A 26,168-nucleotide genomic window follows, 5' to 3' on the forward strand; every position below is an offset into this window, starting at 1 on the left:
CTTTTTGCTATGACCCACCCCATCACACCCCACATCTGAGGAAATTAATACCATTCTAGATATTATTTTAATAATAGAAAGAAAACAGGAGAGCATAATGATAATGTGTATATGTTAGAGATGAGTGAAGAGATATATTGGCGCTTGGACAGTATTGTTTCTCCTTCAGTCACCCAACAGGATGCGCAGCTCAAGTTTGTCCCACAGGCTACGCTGTGCCCAGCTGTATGTTAAGCGCTGGTAATGTAAGAGGAATAAGTTGTGGTACCTGCACAAAGCAATGTTGTATTCTAGTGCAGCAGATGGTCAAGGTCAAAATAAAGTATAAGTGTGAAGATAGAGGTTTAAAAAACTGCTATTATGAAAGCACAATGTAGGACAATTAGACCAGCTGGAGAACAAGGAAGAAATAAAAAAGAGGCTATCCAGACAAATCGAACCTGAACGAAAATAGCGGCCATTCATGTGGTGTCTAATATATGTCGGGTCCTGGCATGCATTTCCCCTCACCTTCCAACAGCCCTAATTTGATTCTCCCTTTTTAATAAATGTGGAAACTAAGGTACAGGGAAGTTCATCCATTTCCTTGCATATATATATGTGTGTGTGTGTGTGTGTGTATGTGTGTGTGTGTATATATATACATATATATATATACACATATATATATATTTCTTTTTTCTTTTTCTTTTCTTTTTTTTTTTTTTACTGCTTTCCTCTTTAAAAAAGCCACCAAAATAACTCAGTAGTGTCTGAGTTAGTCTCTGATTCCGACTGTCCTGCCAACTCCCCCATCATGGTCTATTCTCCACACAAGCCCCAGTGATCCTGGTAGAAGGGAAGCCAGGCCACGTCCCTGCTCTGCCCACACCTCCCATCCCCTCGGATTATAAGCCACAGCCCACACAGTGTCCTACACCGGTGGTCACCGGTCTCAGGTCCCCTCTCTGCCTCCTTAGTCATCACTCTTCCAGCCACACTGGCCTCCTTACCGTTCCTCCAACAGCCCGGTCATGTTGCTGCCTCTGGACCTTTGGACTTGCTGTTCCTTCTGCCTGGAATTCTTTTCTCCCACATATCCATCTCAATACCTCACAACCTTGGCTTTCATTCAGCTGTCACCCTATGTTAAATGGCAACCCCTTACACATTCCCCATGCCCTTCCCCTGCTTTATGCTTCCCTTTAGCACTCAAGAGCACCTGATAATATACATATGTAACCCATTTTTGTTCTTGTTTATTATCTCTTTCCTCACGAGAATGTCATCTCCAAAGGAGCAGAGGTTTTTGTCTGTTTTGTTCACTGCTGTATCCACAGGTCATAAAACAGTGACTGACAAGTAGTAGCACTCGATAAGTATTCACTGGGTAAATGAGTGAATGCGTGAATGAATGAATGACATCCACCTCACCTGGTGGCTAATATAATATGATGGAATAATATCTGTAAAAGTCATTTTGAAAATATGCAACACCTAAATATTACTTGTGCTATACAAAAATTAGTTTCTCTTTTGCTTATCAGTCCATTTGGTATTAGATATTTCAGTGGGTTGAAAACAATTTTGTGCATGGGTTGCCAAAATAGAAAATTTCATTTAAGATGGCCTTTTAAAAGATGTTAGTTAGAATTCAATTCTTAGAAAACACAGGGTGACCCTTTATTACACGAATTTGGACATATCATGGTGACAACTCCTCTACGGTATCTCATTACCCAGTATCTCAAAGCCCACAGACAAGTATTGGTCCTAGGATCTGATGCCAGATTGTAATGGATCCAGTGTGGGCATTAATAAAGAATTTAGAATATCATTTAACTCATATATTTCTAAATTATTAAAAACCATGGACTTTTTAAAGAGAATTCATGTTTACTATATATTTAATTGTCTGCCAACATATTGATAGGCATTAATGTCAAAGCACCTAGCACAAATGGAAATCTTTAAGTCATTTTTTTATTATCTCAAATGAAAGTTATTACATACTACAGATTAGATACAGTTCCATGTTAAAAACTTACCTTTATTTGAAAAATCACATTTCGGCATTCGAGAACATCTAGTTAAGTACAATCCTTTGCCCAGGATTCTTGTTACAAGATCCAAAGGGATTTGAAGAAAAATTACTTCTGCACTCTTAAAAATTCTTTGACTATTCATGTTAATTGAATGCATAAATCTAAAAGTACCAGGTATAAATGAAAGAAATGAAATATTGTAAAAAGTGACGACTTGTAATTTTAAAAATTAATGTTATGCATGCAAATTGTATTTTGCAATGCTGCTAGAAAGGGGGAAATGATCTAAGGAAGAACATCACCTCCAATGGCAAGCAAGTTCATGTTATAGCCATCCTCATGCTTCTATGAAGTCACTTATTTAGGTTGATGATCTTAACGGAACAGGTTTCTCTCATTATGAGCAGTAAGAATGATGGTTCCATAAATCACAATGTCTCACCATTTCCTCCAGGAAAATGCTTTGCCTCACTGCAGAACCTCCTGCAATTTGTATTGTGTCAGGCTCTTTGTTTTCTGTATTGTTTAGCAAGATGGTTTACCAAGCACAACTTGTTTGGTGTTCTGGATGTCAACAAAACTGGGTTGAACAGAAGCTTCTTCTTTATAAGGGATAAAGTCTACTTACTATAAAACAAGCCGAGAGGATGTGGTTTATTGGTGCCCTCACCTGTGTTGTTACAGAAATACTTTTTCAACTCCACGTACAGTAGAAGCTTCAGTATGGAAGCTCTTAGCTCACTAAGCATTTTTAAAGCTCATAAAAATGGCAATTTCCTGGGCTACTTTTGCTCATATTGTAAGAATTTTTCACTTACTCTCATTGGATCAAGAGCAATTAATGGAATGAATGAATGAGCTCCAGTCCAAAGGTTCTAAGTCAACAAATGTTTACTGAGCAGCCATTGTGTTCAGAGCACTTGATGCAGTTATATGGGTTCCACGAACATAAAGACGTTTTTTAAATTTTTCAAACAGTTCCACCACTGAATATGTAGGACAATATGTAGGACAATATTTGTAAGAATTGCCAGGGTGATTTTTAAAGGACTTATTGAACAGAAACTACTATTCATGTATATGAGCCTGCCTTATGCAGATCATGGTAACAGTGCCATGAATTGTATATTCAAATGCTTTAGGCTAATTCTGTAACTTGTGCTTGAATTCAGGTAGGAGGAGGGATATATGATGGGAAGAAAGAAATCAACCAGATTGATTTCAATGTACAGATCTGAAACATGAGTATCAATTACTCTGAAATGTATGCATATCAATGGCATCTTCAACGAAGGGGTTAATTGGTATCATCACTGGGGTTTGGAAGCAACTGGGGAAGGACACTGGACTAAGTCATGCGTCCTGAGTTTGTGGATGAACCATGCCACGAGCAGGACATGTGACTCAGACAGTTATGTCTCTTGGCCTCAGGCTGTTCCTCTATAAAATGTGGAACAGCATTTTTACAACAGCTACACATGTGGAACACAGGAATTCTCAGTTTTCTTTCTTCTCTAACACTCTTTATTTCTAACAGGTGGTGTTGGAATGTCTTGATTTCATTACCAACTCCACCATAAACTTAGGTGACCTCAGCTAAGCCGCTAAGAGTACCTGCAGTAATTTGCCACTGCTGTTAAACACAGATAAATAGCTAAGCGATAGCCAAGATCACGTCCTATCCTAAGAAGCCAGAAGTTGTTTCCCCCAACTGTAAAATTTCAACTACACAAGTAAAATCCTAAGAAACTGAAGCTACCTCAGCATATTAAACTGTAATTATTTTCGTTTTACGTAAGGAAATGTGAAGAAAAAAGACCATCATGCCGTATGAGCAGAGTAGAGATCATTGTTATACCTTTTGAGCCCTCAACTGCACTGAACTCTAGAATCCAGGGAGCCAGTTCAAGTAGTCATCCTTGATGCAAATATTTCCTGAGTATCTAAGAACGCCATCAGATGAACCCAAAACACAGAAGCTTTTGTACAGTTTCCCTTTTCTTCATGCGTCCACCTCTGTGCCCAGCCTGATACTTCCAGCGCCTTAGTTCCTTCCTCTTGCCCAATCCAAGCTAGTAGCATCACTCCTCTTCTTTAAAAACTTTCACTGTCTCCAAATGATCGCCAGAAGAAATCCAAACTCCATCAGAAAACTCAGTGTTTTTCATGACAATTCTACTAGTCTGTTGAGCATAAAGTAGCATCAAATTAGAACTCTAATCACTTTAACATGCAATACAGAATTCACACACACACACACACACACACACAAAAAAAAAAAAAACAACAACAACAGGAACCTTTTCAGGTGAAACTATATCTGTAAAAAAAAATGATCACATGTCTTTAAAGTAGTTGAAAGAAGAGTGTCTTGTCTATGAAAGAAGAAGAATAGCTAATATTTATTGAACACTTAATTTAATATGTACCTCGGACTGTTCTAACCACTTTGCGTGTAGTATCTCATTTAATCTTTTCACGTTGACTCTATGAAGCACGTATCATTTTGTAGATGAGGAAACTGAGTCACAAAGAGGTGGAACAACTTGCTCCTGGTCATCCAGTTAATATTTGGTGGAGCTGAAATTCAAGTTCAGGCAGTCTGACTTCACTACATTATTACCAACCACTCTCTGCACAGTACCCAGGCTGGAAAACTGAACTTCCAGGAGAATTGACAAGATACATTTAGAGGAACAAGAAGTACTCTGTACCACATTAGGGCAAACGTTGGGAGTTTATGTCCCGTTTGTCAAGGTATAAAGCTGGAGCAACTCCATTTGAGAAGCATGGTAATTATTTTATGCCCTCATTATCTTGTTTTTCTAAATATTAAAGAATCCTCAACAATGTTTGTTCTGAGCCATTATTCATGGTAAATTTTGTTTGCTAAGGTAAAAGTATTCACCTTGATTATATAAACAGAGTAACACAAGATCTGCTTAATGAAGCTCATTATAAATTAGGCAAAATTTATTTTTCTTCCCTCCTGAAAATAGTCTAACATACCACTTGTCAGCTCATATCTCCACAGGGCAATAAATAGTTCAAGAAATCTGTGTAAGAGTACTGTTGAGAGCAAAACAACTTTGTGAATAAAAAGAGGTTGCCATTTCCTGGCACCTCTATAGCAACTTCCCAACAATTGCACTAAGTTGATTGGATTGAGTCCCTGATCCCTTATTCAAGGATTCCTTCCTGCAACCCATCGATACTTGATGGACATCCACTCTAGATGGGACTTTACATATTATTTAGAACTATGGTGCCTGTTTAGTTCATTGAAAGCAGGGTTAATAATTCATATGTCTGATAATATGCGGTTTCTCATATCATATTTAAAGGTAAGAGGTGAAAGAAAATGCCACCATCCTTTTGAGAAACCGAGTGTACAGCCTACCTCATGAAATATATGGCCTTCACTACCATTAACCACTGGGGAAAAGCATTCAGGAAAAACGATCCATAAGGAAGTCATGGACCCTTGAGAGCTAGGAGGGAAGTTTGTACGACCTCTGACCTTCCTGTTTGGGTGGACAGTTCTCTACTCCTGCTACTCTGACTTAGTTTTTTGACAACCTTTAGAAAACAATTCATAAACTCAAAGGTGAATCGAAGTTTTGTTAAAATCCCAATAAAAACAAAGGTTACGAGTTATAAAATAAAAATGGATTTTAAACAAAAGATAAAATCCTAGAGCCAATGAGCTAAAAGGTTACATTTTTTTTTAACTATAAAAAAGGTTAAGATAAAAAACTAACACCCACGAGATGAAACATTTAAAATAATCAGGTAGATTTGATCAAGGCTCAAGCACAAACGCACTTAAAAATGAAAACTACACTGAAAAAAGAAAATAAGAAAAAGTATATGTTTTTAAAATGAAAAAGCAGAAAGTGCGGAGGTTAGGGAGACAAAGGAGAAAAGGGAAGAGGAAGGAAAACAACATTAGAGGGAGAAAACCTACTAGACGCAAACTAAGGCGAAGTATTGGATTTTAGAACACTTCAGTGTCATCAGAGAAAAGTCCAAAGCTGCCCACCATTATTCCTAGCCTCGAATCTGACCCAGGACCCAGGCAGAGCCGGGGCTCCCTGCTGCTTGTAACCAAGAATCTCTAGGACCACCCTTCCAACATGGCCACAGAAACTCTCCACATCACTGCTGTCTCTACTTCATCAGGCAACTTCCCTGGCTGTGAGCTGTTTTTTCAGTCAGAGAGACCTGAGTTATGTCCCACTCTATTCCTTATTGACTGTGTGGCTTTGGCAAGTTTCTCAACCTCTCTGAGTCCTAATACCGAATCTAACTTGTAAAAATGACGAATAACACGTATAATAGCAATTCATCTGTGTCTCATTTGTAGGATTTTTATCATTCTGCTTCTACAGACAGTCCCCACCGAGCACTAAGCAATTTCCAGATGTGTGTCTCCCTTAATCCTCACACCCATCTATGGTACAGTACTCATCCCAGTGACAGTAACATCCCCCCACACTCCCGTGTGTTCAGAGCCTTTCCTGCCAGAAACTTAGAGAATGTCTGTCATCCGTGGCGTCTACATAGGTAGCTCACGCCTGTGAATCTCAAATTTCAATCCTCTACTGAAAGAAAGTGGACAGCTGGAAAGAAAGCATAAGTTAAAGGAGACAGGGTAAATTTTCCTGAGTAGAAGGAGGCTTGGACATACTATACATATTTTTTATGTAGGATATTGAAACACTGACTTAATGATATTCCCTTTTCAACATTTCAGACTCTACAACATATGCACACTTTCTGTTCAATGCATTTGATACGGACCACAATGGAGCTGTGAGTTTTGAGGTAAGTCTTAGACTGTTTTTTTTAAATGTGATCTGACTTTAGACACTGAAAGGGAATCAATGGTTTTAGTTGGAAAATTTGAGTTTGATGGTTTATTTTTTTTTTCTTTTTGAGTGTTGTACTCTTTTTTGTTTGTTTTTTTTTTGTTGTTTTTTTTTTGTGGTAAGCACACTCAACATGAGATCTACCCTTTTCACAAATTTTTGAGAGTGCAATACATTATTGCTGACAGCAGGTACCATGTTGTACAGCAGGTCTCCAGACCTTAGCCATCTTGCTTAACTGAAACTCTATGTCCGTTGATTCATTTCCCCCTTCCGTAGCCCCTGGCAACCACCATTCCACTCCTTGATTCTATGAATTTGACTGTTTGGAATACATCATATAAGAGGAATCATGCAATATTTATCTTTCTATGGTGGCTCATTTCAGTTAGCATGATGCCCTCAAGGCTCATCCATGTGGTATGCTGTTCATCCATGTTCATCCATGTTGCGGTATGCTCTTTGTCTTCTTAAGGCTGAATAGTATTCCACTGCATGTATACGCCACATTTTCTTTATCCAGTCATCTATCCATGGGCATGTAGGTTGTTTCACATCTTGACTGCTGTGAATAGAACTGCAATGACCATGAGAATGCTAATATGCCTTCAAGGTCCTGATTTCAAATCATTTGGATTTCAAATCTTAGCACATAGGATTGCTAGATCATGTGGTAATTCTATTTGTAATTTTTTGAGGACCCTCCATACTGTTTTCCGTAATAGCTGCACCATGTTGCATCCCTACAAACAGTATTTAAGTGTTCTCATTTTGCCCGTTCTCATGTCCTTGTCAAAATGTATCATCTTTCAGTTCTTGTTTTTGTTTTATGATAGCCATCTGATAGGTGTGAGATGATATCTTATTGTGGTTTTGATTTACATTTCACTGATGATTACTGACACTGAACATTTTTTCACATATCTGTTGGCCATTTGTGTATCTTCTCCAGAGAAATGCCTATTCACACCCTCAGACCATTTTTTAAATTGGGTTATTAGATTTATTTACTTTTACTATTGAGTTATAGGAGTTTTTTTTATATATTTTGGAGATAACCCCTTATCGGATATATGGTTTCCAAATATTATTTCCCATTCCACAGGTTGATTTTTCACTTTGTTGATTGTCTCCTTTGCTGCACAGAAGCTTTTTAGTTTAATGTTATGCAACTTGTTTATTGATTTCCTTATTGTTGCCTGTGCTTTTGGTGTCATATTCCTGAAATCATTGCCAAGACCAATGTCATGAAGTTTTCCCTCTATGTTTACTTCTAAGAGTTTTATGGTTTCAGGTCTTAATCTATTTTTGAATGATAACTGTGGATAGTGGTAAGGATCTGATTTCATTTTTGGGGGTGTGGCTATCCAGTGGATAACACATCTGTTGAAGAGACTATCCTTTCACTTTCCGTTGTGTATTCTTGGCACCCTTGTCAAAGTTCAATTGACCGATTACGTGTGGATCTATTTCTGTGTTCCCTATTCTGTTTCATCGGTGTATATCTGTCTTTATCCCAGTACCATACTATGTTGATTACTATAGAATTGTAATATATTTTGAAATCAGGAAGTGCAATGCCTCCAGTCTTGTTCTTCTTTATCAGGATTTATTTGAATAATCGCTGTCGGAGCCTGCCGACGAGACGAAGGGTCCCTGAGTAGGGAGTGAGGATTAGAAAAAAGAGACAAGAGACAAAGATGGGGTCAGGAGGGCAAGCAGTTCTCATTAGACTGTTGCACCTACTTTATTTTACAGCTCTCTTTTATGTGCACAAGGACAGGAAGATTACATCAGAAGGCTGAGACAGCAAATATAAAGTAACCCTGTTGTATTTAGATGTTTGGTCCTGACTGTTCTCCAGCCTCTAGATAAATCCTTGTTCCCAGAACAGTTGGTTTTTACTTGTTTCTTTTGTTTAGATAAGTTCCCCTTGGGAGTTTTCTATTCGTACCTCTTGATTAGCCAAGTTCTCCTTTGGCTTTTTTCTGTCAAGTTGTCCTTGACTCATTTAGTTTAACTCTTTATGCATCAGCTCCCCACAAATCGCGATCTTTTATGGTCCATAAGAATTGCAGAATTGTTTTTATCTGTGAAAATATACCTTCAGAATTTTGAGAGGGATTGCATTGAATCTACAGATGGCTTTGGGTAGTATGAATATTTTAACAATATTAAGCCTTGTAATCCACGTAACTCTCCATTTGTTTGTGTCTTCTTTAATTTATTTTATCAATGTTTTGTAGTTTTTGATATACAAGTTTTTGACCTCCTTAAAGTTTATTTTTAAGTGTTTTATTCTAATCATTTCGGTGCTATTGTAAATGGGATTGTTTTCTTAATTTCCTTTTTTATATAGTACATTGTTGATACATAGAAATGCAACTGATTTTTGAATGTTGATTTTGTACCTTGCAACTTTACTGAATGTGTTTATTCTAGCGTTTTCTTGGTTTTGGTGGAGTCTTTGGGATCTTTATATATAAGATGATGTCATCTGATTTCTTTTTCTTGTCTAATTACTCTGGCTAGCACTTCCTGTACTGTGTTGAATAGAAGAGGCAAGAATGGTCATCCTTGTCTTGATGCTGATCTTAGAGGGAAAGCTTTCAGTCTTTCATCATTGAGCATGATGTTAGCTGTGGGCTTTTCATGTATGGCCTTTATTATGTTGAGGTACTTTCCTTCTATTCCTAGTTTATTGAAAGTTTTTATCATGAACACATGTTGAACTCTATCAAAGGCTTTTTCTACATCTATTGGGATGGTTAGGTGTTTTTTTATCCTTTATGCTATTAATGTGGTATGTCACATTTATTAATTTTCATATGTTGAACCATCTATCCACCCCAGAGATAAATCCAAGTGGTCATGGTGTGTGATCCTTTTAATGTGCTGTTGAATTTGGTGTGCTTGTCTTTTGTGGAGGATTTTTGCATTTATGTTTATCTGCAATATTGGCTTGTAGTCTTCTTTTCTTGTGAGTCTTTGTCTGGCTTTAGTACTAAGATAATGCTGGCCTCATAACTGTGTTTAGAAGTATTCCTTCCTCATCAATTTTTTGGAAGAGTTTGTCAAGGATTGGTGTTGGTTTTTTAAATGTTTAGCAGAAATCACCAGTGAAGCCATCTGGTCCTGGGCTTTTCTTTGTTGGGAGGTTTTTGATTACTGATGCAATCTCCTAGTTACAGGTGTAGGCAGGCTTTTTTTTTTTTTTTTTACTTCCTTACTCAGTCCTCATAAGTTGTGTGTTTCTAAGAATTTACCCATTTTTTTTTCTAGATTATCCAGTCTGTCGCATAGAATTGTTTATGTCTCTTTTGAGTCTTTTATTTCTGTGGCATCAGTTGTAATGTTTCCTTTTTCATTTCAGATGTATTTATTTATTTATTTGTTTCTCTCTTTTTTCTTAGTCTAGCTAAGAGTTTGTCAGTTTTGTTTATCTTTTTTTCAAAACACCAACTCTTAGTTTTATTGATTTTTTTTACTGTTTTTCTATTCTCTGTTTCATTTATTTCTGCTTTAATCTTTGTTATTTTCTTTCTTCTGCTAATTTTAAGCTTAGTTTGTTCTTTTGTTACCTCCTTGAAGTGTAACATTACATAGTTTGAGATATTTCTTCATTTTTAATGTTGACATTTATTGCTATAAATTTCCATCTGAGTACTGCTTAGTAATTTTTGAGTGGGGGGGGGGGTGGAATGACCAAAAATGGTTCCTTTACGTCATTATATTGTCACAAATCTGTACTTATCTTTCAAAAGAGATGAAAATTACTACACACATTTAATTTGCTTTTTAGTACTATTTATCTGTTTGTACAAGTAAATTACACTTCCCCAATTACATGACAACAATACCAGAAGGTTAACAATGTAAAGAACATTTATTGGCATCTACTGTGGCCCAACAACTGTGGTAGGCATTGGAAATACAAAGATGATAAAGTCAAAACCCTATTTTTTAAGGCCCAATAAATAGGGGAGACAAGAAAATACTGTATTCACCTGCATAGCAATTATATATATATATATATATATATATATTAGTGTGTGTGTGTGTGTGTGTGTATATATATATATATATACATATATATATACACACACACACACATTATTACATTAGTGGTATATATAATACACATAATTACATTAGTGGTATATGTATATATATATATACCACTAATGTAATTCAGATAATGCATAGTGTGTCATAGATAATAATATGTTTAAATCTACATGTTAGGAGAATAAACCAAACACTAACTCTGATCAACTGTGACTGTTTCCTTTTATTTTTGTTAGGAAAACTATGGGTAGAATGTATAACTTATCTATTTGCTTATATTCTAAATGGCAGTGTTTGGTTTCTAGGGAATAGAATTATCCATTAGTTCACCTTATAATTAATTCTGTTTTCTTTCTTTGATATCTGTGTGATATTGTGACTGATTATATATATATACATATATTTGGTCTTAGTCCCCAATTTCTGGAACAGAGCTAAAACACACAGTTTTAAGTGCTGAGAGTAATAAAGGTGTCTTTTTTATGTTAATGAGGTTATATTTTGGTCTGATTTATGTCAATTTTTTTATTTATGTATTTATTTATTTATTTATTTATTTTGTATTTGATAGATTATTTCTTTTTAATTTTTGTTTCTTTCAATTGCAGTTGACATTCAATATTATAATATATTAGTTTCAGGTGTATAGCACAGTGTTTGGATGTTTATATAACTTACAAAGTAATCCCCCTGATAAGTGGCACCATACATAATTGTTACAATATTATTACTTATATTCCCTATGCTGTATTTTGCATCCCCATGAATATTTTGTAACTATCAATGTGTACTTCTTTTTCCCCCCATATTTTTTATTAGTTTCAGATGTACAAAACAATGTAATAGTTAGACACTTACACCCCTCACAAAGTGATACCCTCCACCCCCAGTCTACTGGCCCTCTGACATTGTTTACAGCTGTTACAATTCCATTGACTCTATTCCCTGTCCTGGAAGGTGGAAAGTATATCTGACCTCACCTAAGGATGGGGGCTGATTTCCAAAAGAACTAACCATGTGATTAGAGGGTTGAAACTTTCATTCCCACCTCTTTGACCTGTGGGGAGAGGAAAGAACCTGGAAGTTGAGTTTAATCACCAAACGCTAATGATTTAATCAACCATGCCTATGTAATGAAGCCCTCATAAAAACCCAAAAGTCAGGGTTCAAAGAGCTTCCAGATTGGTGAACATGTGGAGATTTGGGGAGAGTGATGTGACGTGAGAGGTCATAGAAGTGTCACGACCCTTCCACATACCATGCCCGATGTGTCTCTTCCATCTGGCCCTTCTTAAAGTATATCCTTTTATAAAAAAACCAGTAATCTAGTAAGTAAAATATTCCTCTGAGTTCTGTGAGTTGGTCTAGCAAAGTAAAGGAATCCAAGGAGGGGGTTGTTGGAACCTCTACTCTGTATCCCATCAAGCAGAAACACAGGTGACTACCTAGACTTCCGGTTGACTGGCATCTAACGTGTGGGGGGTGGGGTGGGGGTGTAGTCTTGTAGGACTAAGCCCCCAGCTTTTGGGACTGGCTCTATATCCGGGTAGACAGTGTCGGAATTGAGTTAAATTGTAAGATACCCAACTGTTGTTTGAAAACTGATTGCTGGTGTGGAGAAGTTCCTACACACACACACACACACACACACACACACACACACACACACACTGCAATTGGGTGCAAATTTTTTATTATGTATAATGGAAACCAGGCAGTTTTTTTGCTTTTGGATGTAGAGGAGTAGAGGAGTGTAGCATCTTGCCTGTGAGCAGAAACTTCAGTGAGTGCCATGATAAAGGAAAGCAGATGATGGAATGGGATCAACGGGGAAAGGTACGGCTGGGCTCTGTAAGGGAAGCCCGACCACGGACTTGATAAAGTAGATCTGAAGGATTTGCAGGATCTGGTCAAGAGAATAAGGGCTCAGGATGGGAAGAGAGGGGAGTGAGGCAGAGGCAGAGCAGAGTAAACAGGGCCTGGGAATGAAGCAAAAGCTTCCGTAAATCACCTAGAAGACAGAGTACAAAATGGGAGAGAGGACAGGGCAAGCTGGGCAAGGAGGCAGAGGTCAGATCCTGACACACCTGAGGCAGAGGCCAAGCAGGCTGCCATCTTAGACCAGGTGAGGAATCCTTGAGGAATGAGGAATTCTCAGCAGGGGAGTTAAGGTATCAGGACTTTGCTTCTAGAAAAGAGAAGTGTGATTACAGTATTCCCCCTTATTCTTGAGAGAAACATTCAAAGACCTGAGTAGCTGCCTGAAACTGTGGATTGTACTGAACACTACATACACTATGTTTTATCCTATGCATACCTACCTATGGTATAGTTTAATTTGTAAGTTATGCACCGAAAAAGATTAACAGCAATACTAATAACATAGGGCTATTATAATGCTATACTCTTATTAATAAAAGTTATGTGAATGGCTTTGGGGCCATTATTAAGTAAAATACGGGTCCCTTGAACGCAAGCAGTGTGACACCTCAGCAGTCAACCTGGTGACTGAGATAGCTTCTAAGTGACTAACAGACAGCGAGTGTACAAGTGGAGATGCTGGGCACAGAGATAACTCATGTCTGGGGAAGAAGGATCTGGAAGGTGCAAGATTCCATCACGCTACTCAGAACACCATACAATTTAAAACATGAAGTGTTTATTTCTGGAATTTTGCATTTGATATTTTTGGACTGTGGTTGACCTCAGGTAACTGACACCATGGAAAGCAAAACCATGGATGGAGGGTGACTACTGTAGCACTATTTGTTCCAATAATTCAGACTGGAGCTGATGAAAGCCGTAACTGGAATTAGGGCAACTGGTGATGAGGAGGACACAAGATCAAGAAGTCATAAAATCCATAGAGTTATGTTTCAACACAACCTGTCATGTTTAGGAGGGGGAAACCTTCATTTATTCATGGCCAGCTACCTGGAAGCAGGGGCTTCCTGGAGTCAGGGTGACAAAGAAAGGCGTGGCTTTCTGAGCTGTCACCCAGTTGGTGGCCCCAGGGGCAGAGGCAACAGGCCAGCAGAGGGCTTCCTCACACCTATGAGGCTCTGATGCAGACTGCGTGCTACGAAAATGAAGATTTTGGGCTAGGAACATCAGCATGTCATCTCACATAACTCAAACAAAAAATGTCAACGAGGAGAGGAGAGTGCAAGCTGGCGGTGGCTGAGTTCAAGGGGTAGCCTAAGAAGGCGGCAGTGGTCCAGCCTACGGCAGTGCGGTTTACCTGGGCAAGTAACCGTGGCAGCAAGTTAGCAGGGGGACAGAGGTACATGTGACGGTGTCTTAGGAACCAGGCCCCTCCCTGCAATGTTTCTTCCACTGAGGGCAGCGGATAATCACCCCAGGATAATGTATTAGCGTTTGATGCCTTTTACCGACAAGGTTAATTAATTGCAGCACAGTCTTAGTTTAGCTCTATCTAATATGGAAGTCAAAGATTCTAGTTCACCGAATAAAATCTTTCATAGCCGGTTTGCACAGAATGAGTAAGGCAAAAAATACGAGTGATCTCATTACTTGAAATTACTTGTGTAACAGAAATGTACCATCAATCACCTATAGCACATTGTATCCAATTTCATAAGTAAATTTAGTGTTAATGATACAGGGCCATACATAACATTGGTGTTGTAATATTTTTGCAAAATACCAGTAATTATGGTGAATGTTGATTGTAATTTGGGAAATTACTTGTAATGGCCATGTACTATAAGCATGCTGGTAAATGTCTTTCCTTTAAAGGCAAGCTAATGGCTAAATTAATAAATGTTATATTAAAATCAAATTTAACATGAGGTTATTTTAGTTATTTTTCTAAATTGATTAGCTACGTGGGAAGTCTCCAGAAAACAGAAGTGATTAGGCAACGAACATATTTTGAGTAGCAATTGCATCCTGAGAGGTACAGCAGTGACCATTCTAATTCCACAATAAAGGGAAATGGACATTTTCTAGTTAATTTGCTTAAAACTGAAGGGCAGAGTGACTGAAATAGGAGAGGTTCTAGATCCAGAAATGATTGGTTCTAAACCGCACTTTGCCCCCAAGTGGCAAACTGTAACGGTTACTGAAAGCTGGGGTAGCAAAAGATTATTACAAGAAAAACCAGAGAAAAGCATACAATAACTATCTATCTGCTCCTACAGCCTGAAGGTCAGGTTCCTATTTATTTTTTTTAATTCATTTTTAAATAAAAATTTTATTTTAGACTAGTTTTACGTTTACAGAAAAATTGCAAAGATAGTACAGAATTCCCATATACCTCACACCCTGTTTCCTTATTATTAGCATTATACATTAACATAATATACTTGTTATGATTAATGAATATTGATACATTAACTAAAGTCTACACTTTGTTCAGATTTCCTTAGTTTTTACCTAATGTCCTTTTTCTGTTCCAGGATCTTCTGTAGGACACCACATTACATTTACTCACCATGTTTCCTTAGGTTGCTCTTGGCTGTGACAGTTTTTCAGACTTTGTTTTGTTTTGTTTTGTTTTTGGTAACCTTGACAGTTTTGAAGAATAGCGGCCAGGTATTCTATAGCATGTCCCTCAGCTGGGATTTGTCTGAGGTTTTTTTCTCATGATTAGTCCGGGGATATGAATTTGGGAAGGAAGGCTACAGAGGTAAAGTGGCGTGTTTTTTTATCGTACTATCGAGAGTACATACTATCAATATGATTTATGACTGTTGACATTGTCCTTGATCTCCTGGTTGAAGCAGTGTTGGTCATTTCTCTGCTGTATTCTTTTTTTCCCTCTTTCCAACTGTATTCTTTGAAAGGAAGTTATTATGCACAGCCCACAGCCAAGAAGTGGGGAGTTCTGCCCACCTACATAATTTATTTGGAATTCTTCTGCATGGGTCATTTGTCTCTTTTCCTCCATTTATGAATTTATTAAGTTATTTATATCAATATGAACTTTTTGTTCATACTGTTAGTGATCTTGGTTAATGGATTTTTATTTCATACTTTGAGTTATAATCTTATATGGCCCTGTTTATTTTGTTGCTCAGTGTTCCAGCTTGGCCACTGGGAGCTCTTTCATTTGGCTCCAGTGTCTGTTCAATATACTGCCATCATTGTGGTTATTTTTTCTTTCTTTCTTTCTTTTTTTCTTTCTTTCTTTTGTTTTGTTTGATTCTTCAATCACTTGATTACTTTCTGGCACTCCGAGATGCTCCAGGCTCACCTTATATCTTTCCTGTCCCAGTCTCCTCTTTAAAACGCCAACTTCCATGGCAGCTCCAGAATCTCCTCTCATCTAAAGGAACGCATGCTTGTCAGTCACAGGGCTCAAACACAGCCTCTACCACTTCTCCATGTGATTTGTGGGGCAAGTTCCTCAATCTCTCTGGCTTGAATTTCTTCAGTGTCAAACGGAAATAATTATACCTCCCAAGGCTGTTGTAAGATTGAATGATGGATCTAAAAAGTTTAGAAAATTGCCTGGCACATAGAAAATGACTAGTTAATGTTAGCGATCCCAGTTCACATCTGGTCAGTCTCAGAAAATTGATTTCTGTGTGTGTGTGTGTGTGTGTGTGTGTGTGTGTGAATGTTCTTGGACATGTGACTTGAGATTCTTCTTTACTTCATCTTATCTTCCTGTAGCTTTCATAGTCACATGTATATTCATATACTGACTCTCTGTCTTTAGAAGCTAAGGCCATTTTCTATGCATTTATTCAGTAATTTTATAGCAAGAATTATGAATTCCTGGCACCTCCAAATGTGCTACAAATGTTGTCAGTAAGTGACTGAATTGCATACATTATGAGTCACTGTTTCATATCACCCTCTAATTATGGCCAAAAGTACCAAACAAAAAAGATGTGGCATATGTTTATAGTATGTTGTTCTGTATAACCATAGCCCACTGCTTCACTGTTAGTCAAAATCAGAGCCTGGGCTTTGAGTCAGAGGCCAGGTTCAATTTCCAGCTCCACTTCTCACTGGCTGTATGCCCTGGCTCAGTCACATATTTTCTGAGCCTCCGTCTATTATATAAAGACAAACTTATTTCCTAGGGTTATGTGAGACTGACATGAAATAATGCATGGAAATAGTCCAAAAACAGCACCCACACACACCAATAATCTGTAGTCATAATTACTATTACATTTCAGTGTCCCAAGGCTCTTTCACCCAGGAATTTCACTTCTTTCCCAAGGAAATATGTCCAAATAAATGGGAAATTGAGAAAAGTATTTACCACAGTGATACTTATAATGAAGAAAAATTTAAATTAATTTACATATCCATCAATAGGAAGTATCATTAAATAAATTACAATATATTTGTATGACAAAGCAGTGTTTCAAACTCCAGATTGCAACCATTAATAAGTGGTAAAATAAATTTAGAGATTAATGACAAGAATATTTAAAAATTAATAGAAGACTGGATACAGAGCCATGATTTTAGTTTCTAGTGTATAATTGTGTGTGTGTGTGTGTGTGTGTGTACTAGGTTGCCATTTAAAATATAATTCTTAGTGTGGTTTTGGGTCCAAAATGTTTAAACCATATGAAACTACTATTCTTGACAAATATGATTTAAAAACTCAGCAATTTCATATGGTTCAACTTAGTATGTAGTTATTTAAATGACGTCATAATAAATTTTCAGTGATGTGGCAAAATATTTGTAATTTTAAGTGAACTATACAGAAATATATTTATACTGGGGCTGCCAAAAAATATATACACATAACTTGTATTCATCTTTTGTTATTGGTATATATTGAGTATCACAATTCTTTTCTTTTTTTAAAAAATTAAAGTTTGTTGGGGTGACAATTGTTAGTAAAGTTACATGAATTTCAGTGTACAATTCTGTGATACATCATCTATATATCACATTGTGTGTTCACCTCCCAGAGTTAGTTCTCCTTCCATCACCATATATTTCATCACCTTTACCCTCCCTCCTCACCCTTTACCCTTTGGTAACCACTGAACTATTGTCTATTACAATGTTAATAGAGTTTTTTCCTTTCTTAAAATGTGTATGCATTTTTTGGCACCGTGTGCGTGTGTGTGTGTATCATATGACCTTTACTATAACTATGTGGTAAGAAACACATGAAAAAAATAAATGGAAATTTCAATGCAAATAGATGATAGGATTATATGTGGTTGCAATTTTCTTCAGTACAGTTTTCTATATTTTATATAAATCAAGCATTATATTTATGTATATATTTCTTATGTTTGCATTTATGATTTTGTTTAAAATTACATTAAATTTCAATGGCCTCTAGTGAAATCAAACCAAAGAACTTTCATCTAATTTAATTTTATGTGGCTGTAATCAGCTATCAAGACACTAAATTACCTAAATACACAGTATTGCATATCAATCAAGGTAAGTACATTATCTCTTCTACATGATAAAAATCAAGCTTCCAATCTTGGAAAATATACTTATTATTTTTCAGACATGTTGATAGCCTTTATTAGTTCCAAACAAATGCAAACTTTATGTAGTACCTGAAATTGTATCTTTCAAATACTTTAAATAGTAGCTCAATCACTATCGAGTTCAATGCCAAACGAGGGAGGTCCTACTATAGAAAATCAACAACCTTAAAAACATTAATGAAAATATGTAAGCCAGTATAAAACTAGAAATTTGCTAAACACATGTATGACTTTCCCAAACTGCCACTGCTTACCTAAATTAACCTTTTTAACCTTTGGAGAGTCACTTAATGTTGTTTTCCCATCTCTAAACAGGACTGCTTGTTGCAAAAATCCCCAAATGCATGATTCTAAGCCATAGAGCTTTTTGAATGGCATGTGGGGAGGCAGGAGGACTAAGCTTCCTGACAAAGGTTTGTAGTCAATAAAGCTCACTATTAAAGACAACTAGGTTATCATAAAGTCAAATTTCTGTGCCTTTTTCCTTCTTTTGCTTGATCATGGGAGAATGGAAACCAGACTTCAGTACTGATCTTCCCTTATCATTTTTATACATTAGGGAACAGATGTAACCTGCTTTCACAGATCAAAGTAGGATAACTGTGCAAAGTTCTCTTGAGATTTTTTTTTTTAAGATTGCAACTCCTGCTTGACAGATTTCAATTACCATTCAGAAAAACATGGAGTAAAAACCATGTGTGATACTTTGAGTTTCTCATTTTCTTTAGCACAAATAAGGAATCACTCCTGTTTTGAAATAACTGTTTATTAATATTATCCTGCAAGATGGTATGAGAGGGATTCTCAAAGTCCATAGTTATCTTTTAATGTAAGTAGTTGGAGGATATATAGTATTCAAGAACATATGATTTAGATGACAACTTGCAAATCAAGACACTTTTGGTCACAAGAAATAGAAAATCATACATTACCAAAACAATATGATAGTTTTATTGGCTCCTAGGAATAAAAAGTCCAGAGATAGGGCAGGCTACAACCTAAGAGTAGCCCCCCTTGTGGTCACAAGGACATGTCAGCAGCTCCTGGCCTCCAGGCTTGAATGTTCCGGTTGAGTAGGGGAGAGACAACATCTCTGTCCTACCTACCACTCCTAGCAGGAGTCCTGAGAGTCACTCAGATGTGCCTGGCTGCAGTCCCAGGCCAACCACAGATCCAACTGCCTTGACCAAAAGGGTAAACTGTGTTTCCTGACTTTACCCAGGTCCTGGCTCCATTGCTAGAGCCAGAAAGGAAGTGCTTCTACAGAACTGGATGGAGCACCAAATGGAAATTAAGACCCTATTAATTAGGGAGGCAAACAACTGAAGTCCACACTTGACTTTGAAAGTGCTTTCTTTAAACCTTTTATTGTTGCTCTGGACTGTTGGGTTTGGTGATGGGGCCCATGCCAGTGATGGTGCTTGTAGGCCAGTGCTTCTCAGTGCGATCCCAAGACCAGCGATACTATCATCATCTTTTGGGTCTTGTTAGAAATGTAAATTATTTGTGCCTGTTGACAAACTTCCGGTTCTAAAGTAAGTAAGTAAGTCAGGGGAATGTAATGTACAGCATGGAGACTATAGTTAATAGTACTGTATTATATATTTGAAAAAAATAATTCATAAAGCAATTAAAAATAAAAACCCCCTCATTACAAAAAAAAAAAAAAAAGTAAATTCTGGCACGCCACCCAGACAATGAGTCAGAAACTCTGGGGATGGGGCCCAGCAATCTGTGTTTTAGTAAGCCCCACAGGTGATTCTGTTGCAAGCTCAATTTTGAGAAGCGATGCTATAAACATGTCCACAAAGACCTTGTATCCAGCGCCACCCCACTTTCAACTAAGGACATATAATTATTCCTTTGTGATTTGAAGCAACAGATAAGGTTTATATTGATAACTATCAATCTCATCTGGCTTTCCAAATTTGCCAGCAGTTTTTCTCTTATAAGCTTACCTGCCCATGCTCTGCTGTGATTATTTTATACCTTCTTAAAAAGCTAAAGCTTATAGTATGCTAGTTGTATACTGCACGACTGCAAAGAGGGTGTCATTACCTCTTAACTATAGTATGTCATATGTTCCAGGTTTATATATGGACTGCAATTTCTCTAGGACATGGCAGGAAAAAAATTTGAGGGCGTTCCACCTTCCCGTAATTTGCACAAGTCATTGTCTAGTGCAAGGGTGTCCAAACATTTTTCAACGTTTTTCACCAAGGGCCATATGCGGTAAAATACACAAACAGCCGGGCCACTCACTCGAGGTGAAGTACGTATTGCCTCACCTGGTTTATTTAAGTAAACTAAATATATTTTTGGAATTTGCTGCGGGCCAATAAAAAAATGGATCGTGGGCCGCAGTTTGGACACCCCTGCTCTAGTGACAGATCTACCCCTTCTTCTCTGCTCAAACGTCCTTTTCTTATATTTTCTGCTCTGTCCTTCACTCCCAAGGAGATATCCATCAAAACTCGCAGATGGGGATGCACTCATCTTTCCACCTCTTATCAGGTACTGGCATCTGTACCAAGTTCTCCTTCTTCCTTCTGTACCAGTTGCGGAAATGTACCTCCTCCCTTCACCGCTTGGACCATCCACCTGCTTTTGGATCCCTCCCACCTTCTCGGGAGCATCAGTCCATTCCTTATGCTCTCTCACACGCACAACCTTTAGCATTTTCCTTTCTTTAGACTCTCCCCTGCAGTTAAAGAACTAAAATATTTTTTTATTATTTTTTATTTTTAATTATTTTAAGTATTCAAAATGCTCTTCTTCAGAGATCACTCCTGGGATCCCGTCGTATACCTCTTCACCTAGAGCCCTTTCCCTCAATCTACACCCACAGCCAAGACTGGTGAGTTTTCTACGTCCAGTTCCCATCACTCCTCTCCCTCTGCTCCACTGAAACGTCTCCCATCAGTCACTGGCGAACTTTCATGTTGCTGATCCAAACAGCACTTTTCAGTCTTGTGTTAGCGTGAAAATCCCTTCATGTGAAATGCTCTCTTCTTGACATCTCTGATTTCTTTAGCAACTTCTTTTCAAGATCTTTTGCCAGTTTCTCCTCTCCTGTCTTCCTACTAAATATTGGAGTTCTTTGTGGCCTTGAGTCCTCTTTTTTTCTTACTCTATATTTCACCCTGAATAAAGACAGGAAGCAAAATAGTTCTCCAGTTGTCACAGTACCATCTGTTGGAGAGACTATTCTTTCTCCATTGCCTGGTTTTGGTACACTGTTGGAAATCAATGCCCAGGGAATTTGTGTTTATTTCTGGATTTTTAATTGTATTGCATTGGTCTATATATCTCTCCTTATGCCAGTGCCACACTGTACTGGAGCTTTGTAGTGAATTTTGAAATTGGAAAGTTTGAGTTCTCCAACTTTATTTTTCTTTTTCAATATTGTTCTGGCTGTTTTGAGCCCCTTGCAATTCCATATGAATTTGAAAATCAGCTTTTCCATTTCTGCAAGAAAGGTCAATGGTCGTTCTTGATAAATTATTTTAATAAAATGGGAATTATATACTTTCTTAACATAATAAAAGTATCGTGCTCAAAGTAAAAATACTAGAAATAGTCTCATTAAATTCAGTAACAAAATTAGGATGTCTACTATTATTGTAATTATGTAATATTGTTCTGGAGGTATTATTCAATATAGTTAGAAAAAGAATGTAATTAAAAATATTTTAAAAATTAGAAAGAGGTAAAATTAACTCCGTTTGCACCAAATACGATTGCACACACGAAAAACCCAGGATATTCCATTGAAAAAATATCATATTCAATAGGAACACTCAGTTAGGTGGCAGCATACAAAATTATTGTACAGAAATCAATAGTTTTCATACATATGGCACAAAATTTAGAATATGTAATAGAAGAAAATCCCTCATTTACAACAGCAACAGAAGGACTAAAATATCTAGACATAATTATGACTAAGAAATGTGAAAGAACATTTTGGAAGAAACAAAAAGATCCAGAACATACCAGATTTTTGGCACACTGAAGAACAGCCCATTAGGATGTCCACATCCTAATTCCTGAAACTTCAGGCTATGTTACCTTACATAAAGAAGTAAAAAGAAGGTTTGCAGGTGTGATTAAGATTCTTGAGATGGGGAGGTCATCCTGGGTTATCTGGATAGACCTACTGTGATTACAAGAATCCTTAGAAGAGGGAGGTCGGAAGATCAGAGTAAAAAAGAGGAAAAATGACTACAGGAGCAGAGGTTGGAGTGATATGCTTTAAAGATGGAGGAAGGGGCCACAAGCCAAGCAATGCAGGTGGCCTCTAAAAGCTGGAAAAAACAAGGCAGCATATTCCCTCTTTAGAAGTCCTGGAGGGAGCATAGCTCACCCTCCATCTTGATTTCAGCCCAGTGAAACCCAGTTTAGCTTTCTGACCTCTGGAACTGCAAAATAATAAACATGTATTATTTTAAACCACTAAGTGTGTGGTCATTTTTTACAACAGTAATATAAAACCAATGTTCTCAGTGACAAAAATGACTTGGACAAGGGAAAAATCTACAATCATCAGTAGGAAGACTCATCCACAAGCAGTTGTCAACTCTGCCAAAGTCAATCTGTCAATTTACCTCAAACCTTATATACACCCCCAACTAAGAAGATGCTACAGTGTCCATTGTACAGATATGAAAACCAAGGCAAATGGATGTTAAGTTGTCTGAGGACACAAAGCTATCAGGTGACACAGCTGGAATTTGAATTCAGACAGTCTGGCTTATCTCCATGCTCTTAAGCGCTGCCTATGTGAACGTGATAACTCAATTTCTAAGGAAAGATTACAGTTGGCCCATCTCTTAAGGACAGCCTAGGTGTCTTAGCAACTGATCTTTTTCATAGAAAGTATGTTATGTATGTGTTTGTATTTTAAAAATAAAGTGTTCTTAGATTCTTTTTAGTAAAAGAATTTTGTACATGTGTGGAAAGCCATTACCACTTACAGCATGCCTCTTACAGTTTGTGGGTGTCTGTTCTGATACCATTTCCAATTCCAAAATGGACTTAAGTTCCAGTTTGCAATTAGAAGATGAGAATGTTAAAGCAGGTGAGTGGTTTATTCTCACAAAGAACTCTGAGAAACAGATGACCAAGAGCATATTGATTGTTTTGCTAAATAAATGGTTCAAAATCCAAAGGGTTTGTAGCTTTTGCTTCCATCATTTGAGGGAGAATTTTTGTCAGAGTTTGTGTTTTACTTTTTTAGTAATAACATACCTAATTGTATTTTTATTTCTTTCTAGGATTTCATCAAGGGTCTTTCCATTTTGCTCCGGGGGACAGTACAAGAAAAACTCAACTGGGCATTTAATTTGTATGACATCAATAAAGATGGCTATATCACTAAAGAAGTAAGAAACACCTTACCAACGCAGCTATCATTTGGGCCATTTTCATTTTTTAACGTCAAAATGTTAAACAGTTGTAATTATTAATTTGAAAATCACCTTTTCAGGAAATCTAAAACATTTTATGTGGTGGTGGGAAAATATTTTAATAAAAAAATCTGGAATGGATAGGAATAACTAATAGTAAATCTGAAAAGTAAATACAAAATATATAAGGATTATACCCTTGTTTTCTAATGGTATTTTAGTAATGCTATAAATGGAATAAAGACTGTGGTTGGAATCAGATAGGGAGAAAATGTATCCATACTTGGCCTGTGATCTTCCCCCCGCCATATAATGTGATCCATCTGGAAATAGAATTTTAACATCATACAGATTATGCACTGACCTGTATTGTCTGGAAAATGACCTGATGGAATGGTAGGTTCCCCCAAACCCTTCCAGGCAAGCTATCTGAGAAAGAAGGCCCACAGATCAAATTAAGATGCTCACATCAAACAGTTTATTAAACCAATGTAAAACACAATGAAAAGCAAAGGAAAAGGTATGGAGTAAGTTAACCATCTTAGGAAAGGGTGCAAGTGAGGTTGCAGGACATCACGTGAATCCTGGGAGGCCTCAGTATTCTTATGTCCTGCCTTCCTCTCTGCCTCACTACCTTTTCCCAGGGGTGAGTTTTGAGCAAGAGTCTCCTCAAACAAAAGGTACCCTGGGCCAATGACATCAACTTGCTTTACTGGAGACAAAAAGACAAGTCCATGTGACCACAATGGTAGCATGACAACTAGCCTGATCAGTGGCCATGGGTTTTATTTGTATTTCTTGAGCAAAGGGCGTATGGAGCCAGACTGTTTCTCACCAATTGGTGGCTAAATTAGGATCTCATGAATATTAAGTGTTCATGTTTATAGAGACTATCCTGAATAGTGTCTCTTGTGTATTTGCTATACAATTAGCATTTCATACTCATATGCCTCAGGAATATTAGGTATCACTTGGTCCTTCAATCCCTTTCTATTTCTGTTGAACACAAATGTACTTTTCTTACTGCTCATACCTAATACACCTCATGAATTTTGTGTATATAGCAAAGGATCTTTTTGCTACTTATCTAAACTCAAAATATCTTAAAAGATTTCACCTATAACTTATAAACTACAAACCAGTTTATCATTCATAGTAGAGTGCTCTCAAAAGTAAATGTATATTACATCTGTATTATCAACTTAATTCAGAGACTTATGTGGAAACTTCAACAGGAAAGAAACAAATGTGAAACAATAAATCTGCATGTCTAAATACTCCAATGTTAATTTTATTTAGATTGAAAATGACAAGTAAAAGCTATATTTTGTTGACATGAAAAAGAATGAAATTTTAAGGTGTTTGCCGGAGTCATAACATTTTGACTAATCTACATGTGTGACTTTTCCGTTAAAGTCATAGTAGGTAAAAGACAATGAAAATCCTAATGAGCTTTGACACTTATCAGTTAGTTTTAGCATAATGCTCATGCTGTGATGTTATTCTCAGTAAATAGAAATTGATAATCAACATGTACTATGTATAATAACTCAATAAAACAAAGATAGTCTGTGAAATCTATGGAAATTCAAACATTAAACCAGAATGTGCTTTTCTGATTATATTAAATATATGGGAATTGACTTCATTCTGAAACAAAGATCAGAAATGATTCTTACATTTTGATTCTGCTGCTTTTCAAGAACAAAGCAGTTGAATTTTCCTCAGGGACAAGCAAAAGGCTTTTAATGAAGAAGCAAGGAACAATTAGAAATTCAAAATTGAGTAGGAATGAAGTGTCAAAAGTTTCTCAAAGTGGTTTATCCACACATTGCATGAAGTCTCATGTGAGTGCCTTTGACTTTTCAGGAAATGCTCGACATAATGAAAGCGATATATGATATGATGGGCAAATGCACATACCCTGTCCTCAAAGAAGACGCTCCCAGACAACACGTGGAAACATTTTTCCAGGTAGGAATGCAAACGGAAGTCAGAGAGACAATGGAATAAAGAGGAAATCTCCTGATGTTTGCAAAGTCTCATCATGATTCCAAAGAATGAAAAGGAAAATAATTTTTCCTGAAAGGGGCAAAATCATAGCATAGGCACCATCCTACCAATTTAATAATTTTGATTTTGAATTGATAATGCTGATAACTACATGTATTGAACATTCATAATACCCTAGATAGAACAGTAAGCAATTGCCATGTTTTACATGGTTTTGTTTGCTTGCATTCTATTCTCACAAGAACTCCACGAGGTTAGACTTGTAAATCCTTATTAGCCCCATTTTACAGATAAGAATACCAAGGCTGTGAAAGTTGCAGCAAATTGCCTTAG

General features: G+C 37.0%; 1 protein-coding gene across 9 annotated transcripts in view; it reads left to right on the plus strand.

Annotated features, from left to right (window-relative positions):
* The window catches only part of KCNIP4 (potassium voltage-gated channel interacting protein 4), a 1,007,764-nt gene that overhangs the window by 978,156 nt on the left and 3,440 nt on the right, over nucleotides 1-26,168 (plus strand). For all 9 annotated transcript variants that reach the window (XM_081048279.1, XM_081048284.1, XM_081048283.1 and 6 more), the window contains 3 exons: nucleotides 6,781-6,851; nucleotides 23,691-23,798; nucleotides 25,692-25,796. In XM_081048279.1, the coding sequence (XP_080904405.1) occupies nucleotides 6,781-6,851; nucleotides 23,691-23,798; nucleotides 25,692-25,796 (284 nt within the window). The remainder of the gene's footprint in view (nucleotides 1-6,780; nucleotides 6,852-23,690; nucleotides 23,799-25,691; nucleotides 25,797-26,168) is intronic.

This window comes from Rhinolophus hipposideros (genome assembly GCF_964194185.1).
Source record: "Rhinolophus hipposideros genome assembly, chromosome: 1".
In the NCBI taxonomy this organism is placed as follows: domain Eukaryota; kingdom Metazoa; phylum Chordata; class Mammalia; order Chiroptera; family Rhinolophidae; genus Rhinolophus; species Rhinolophus hipposideros.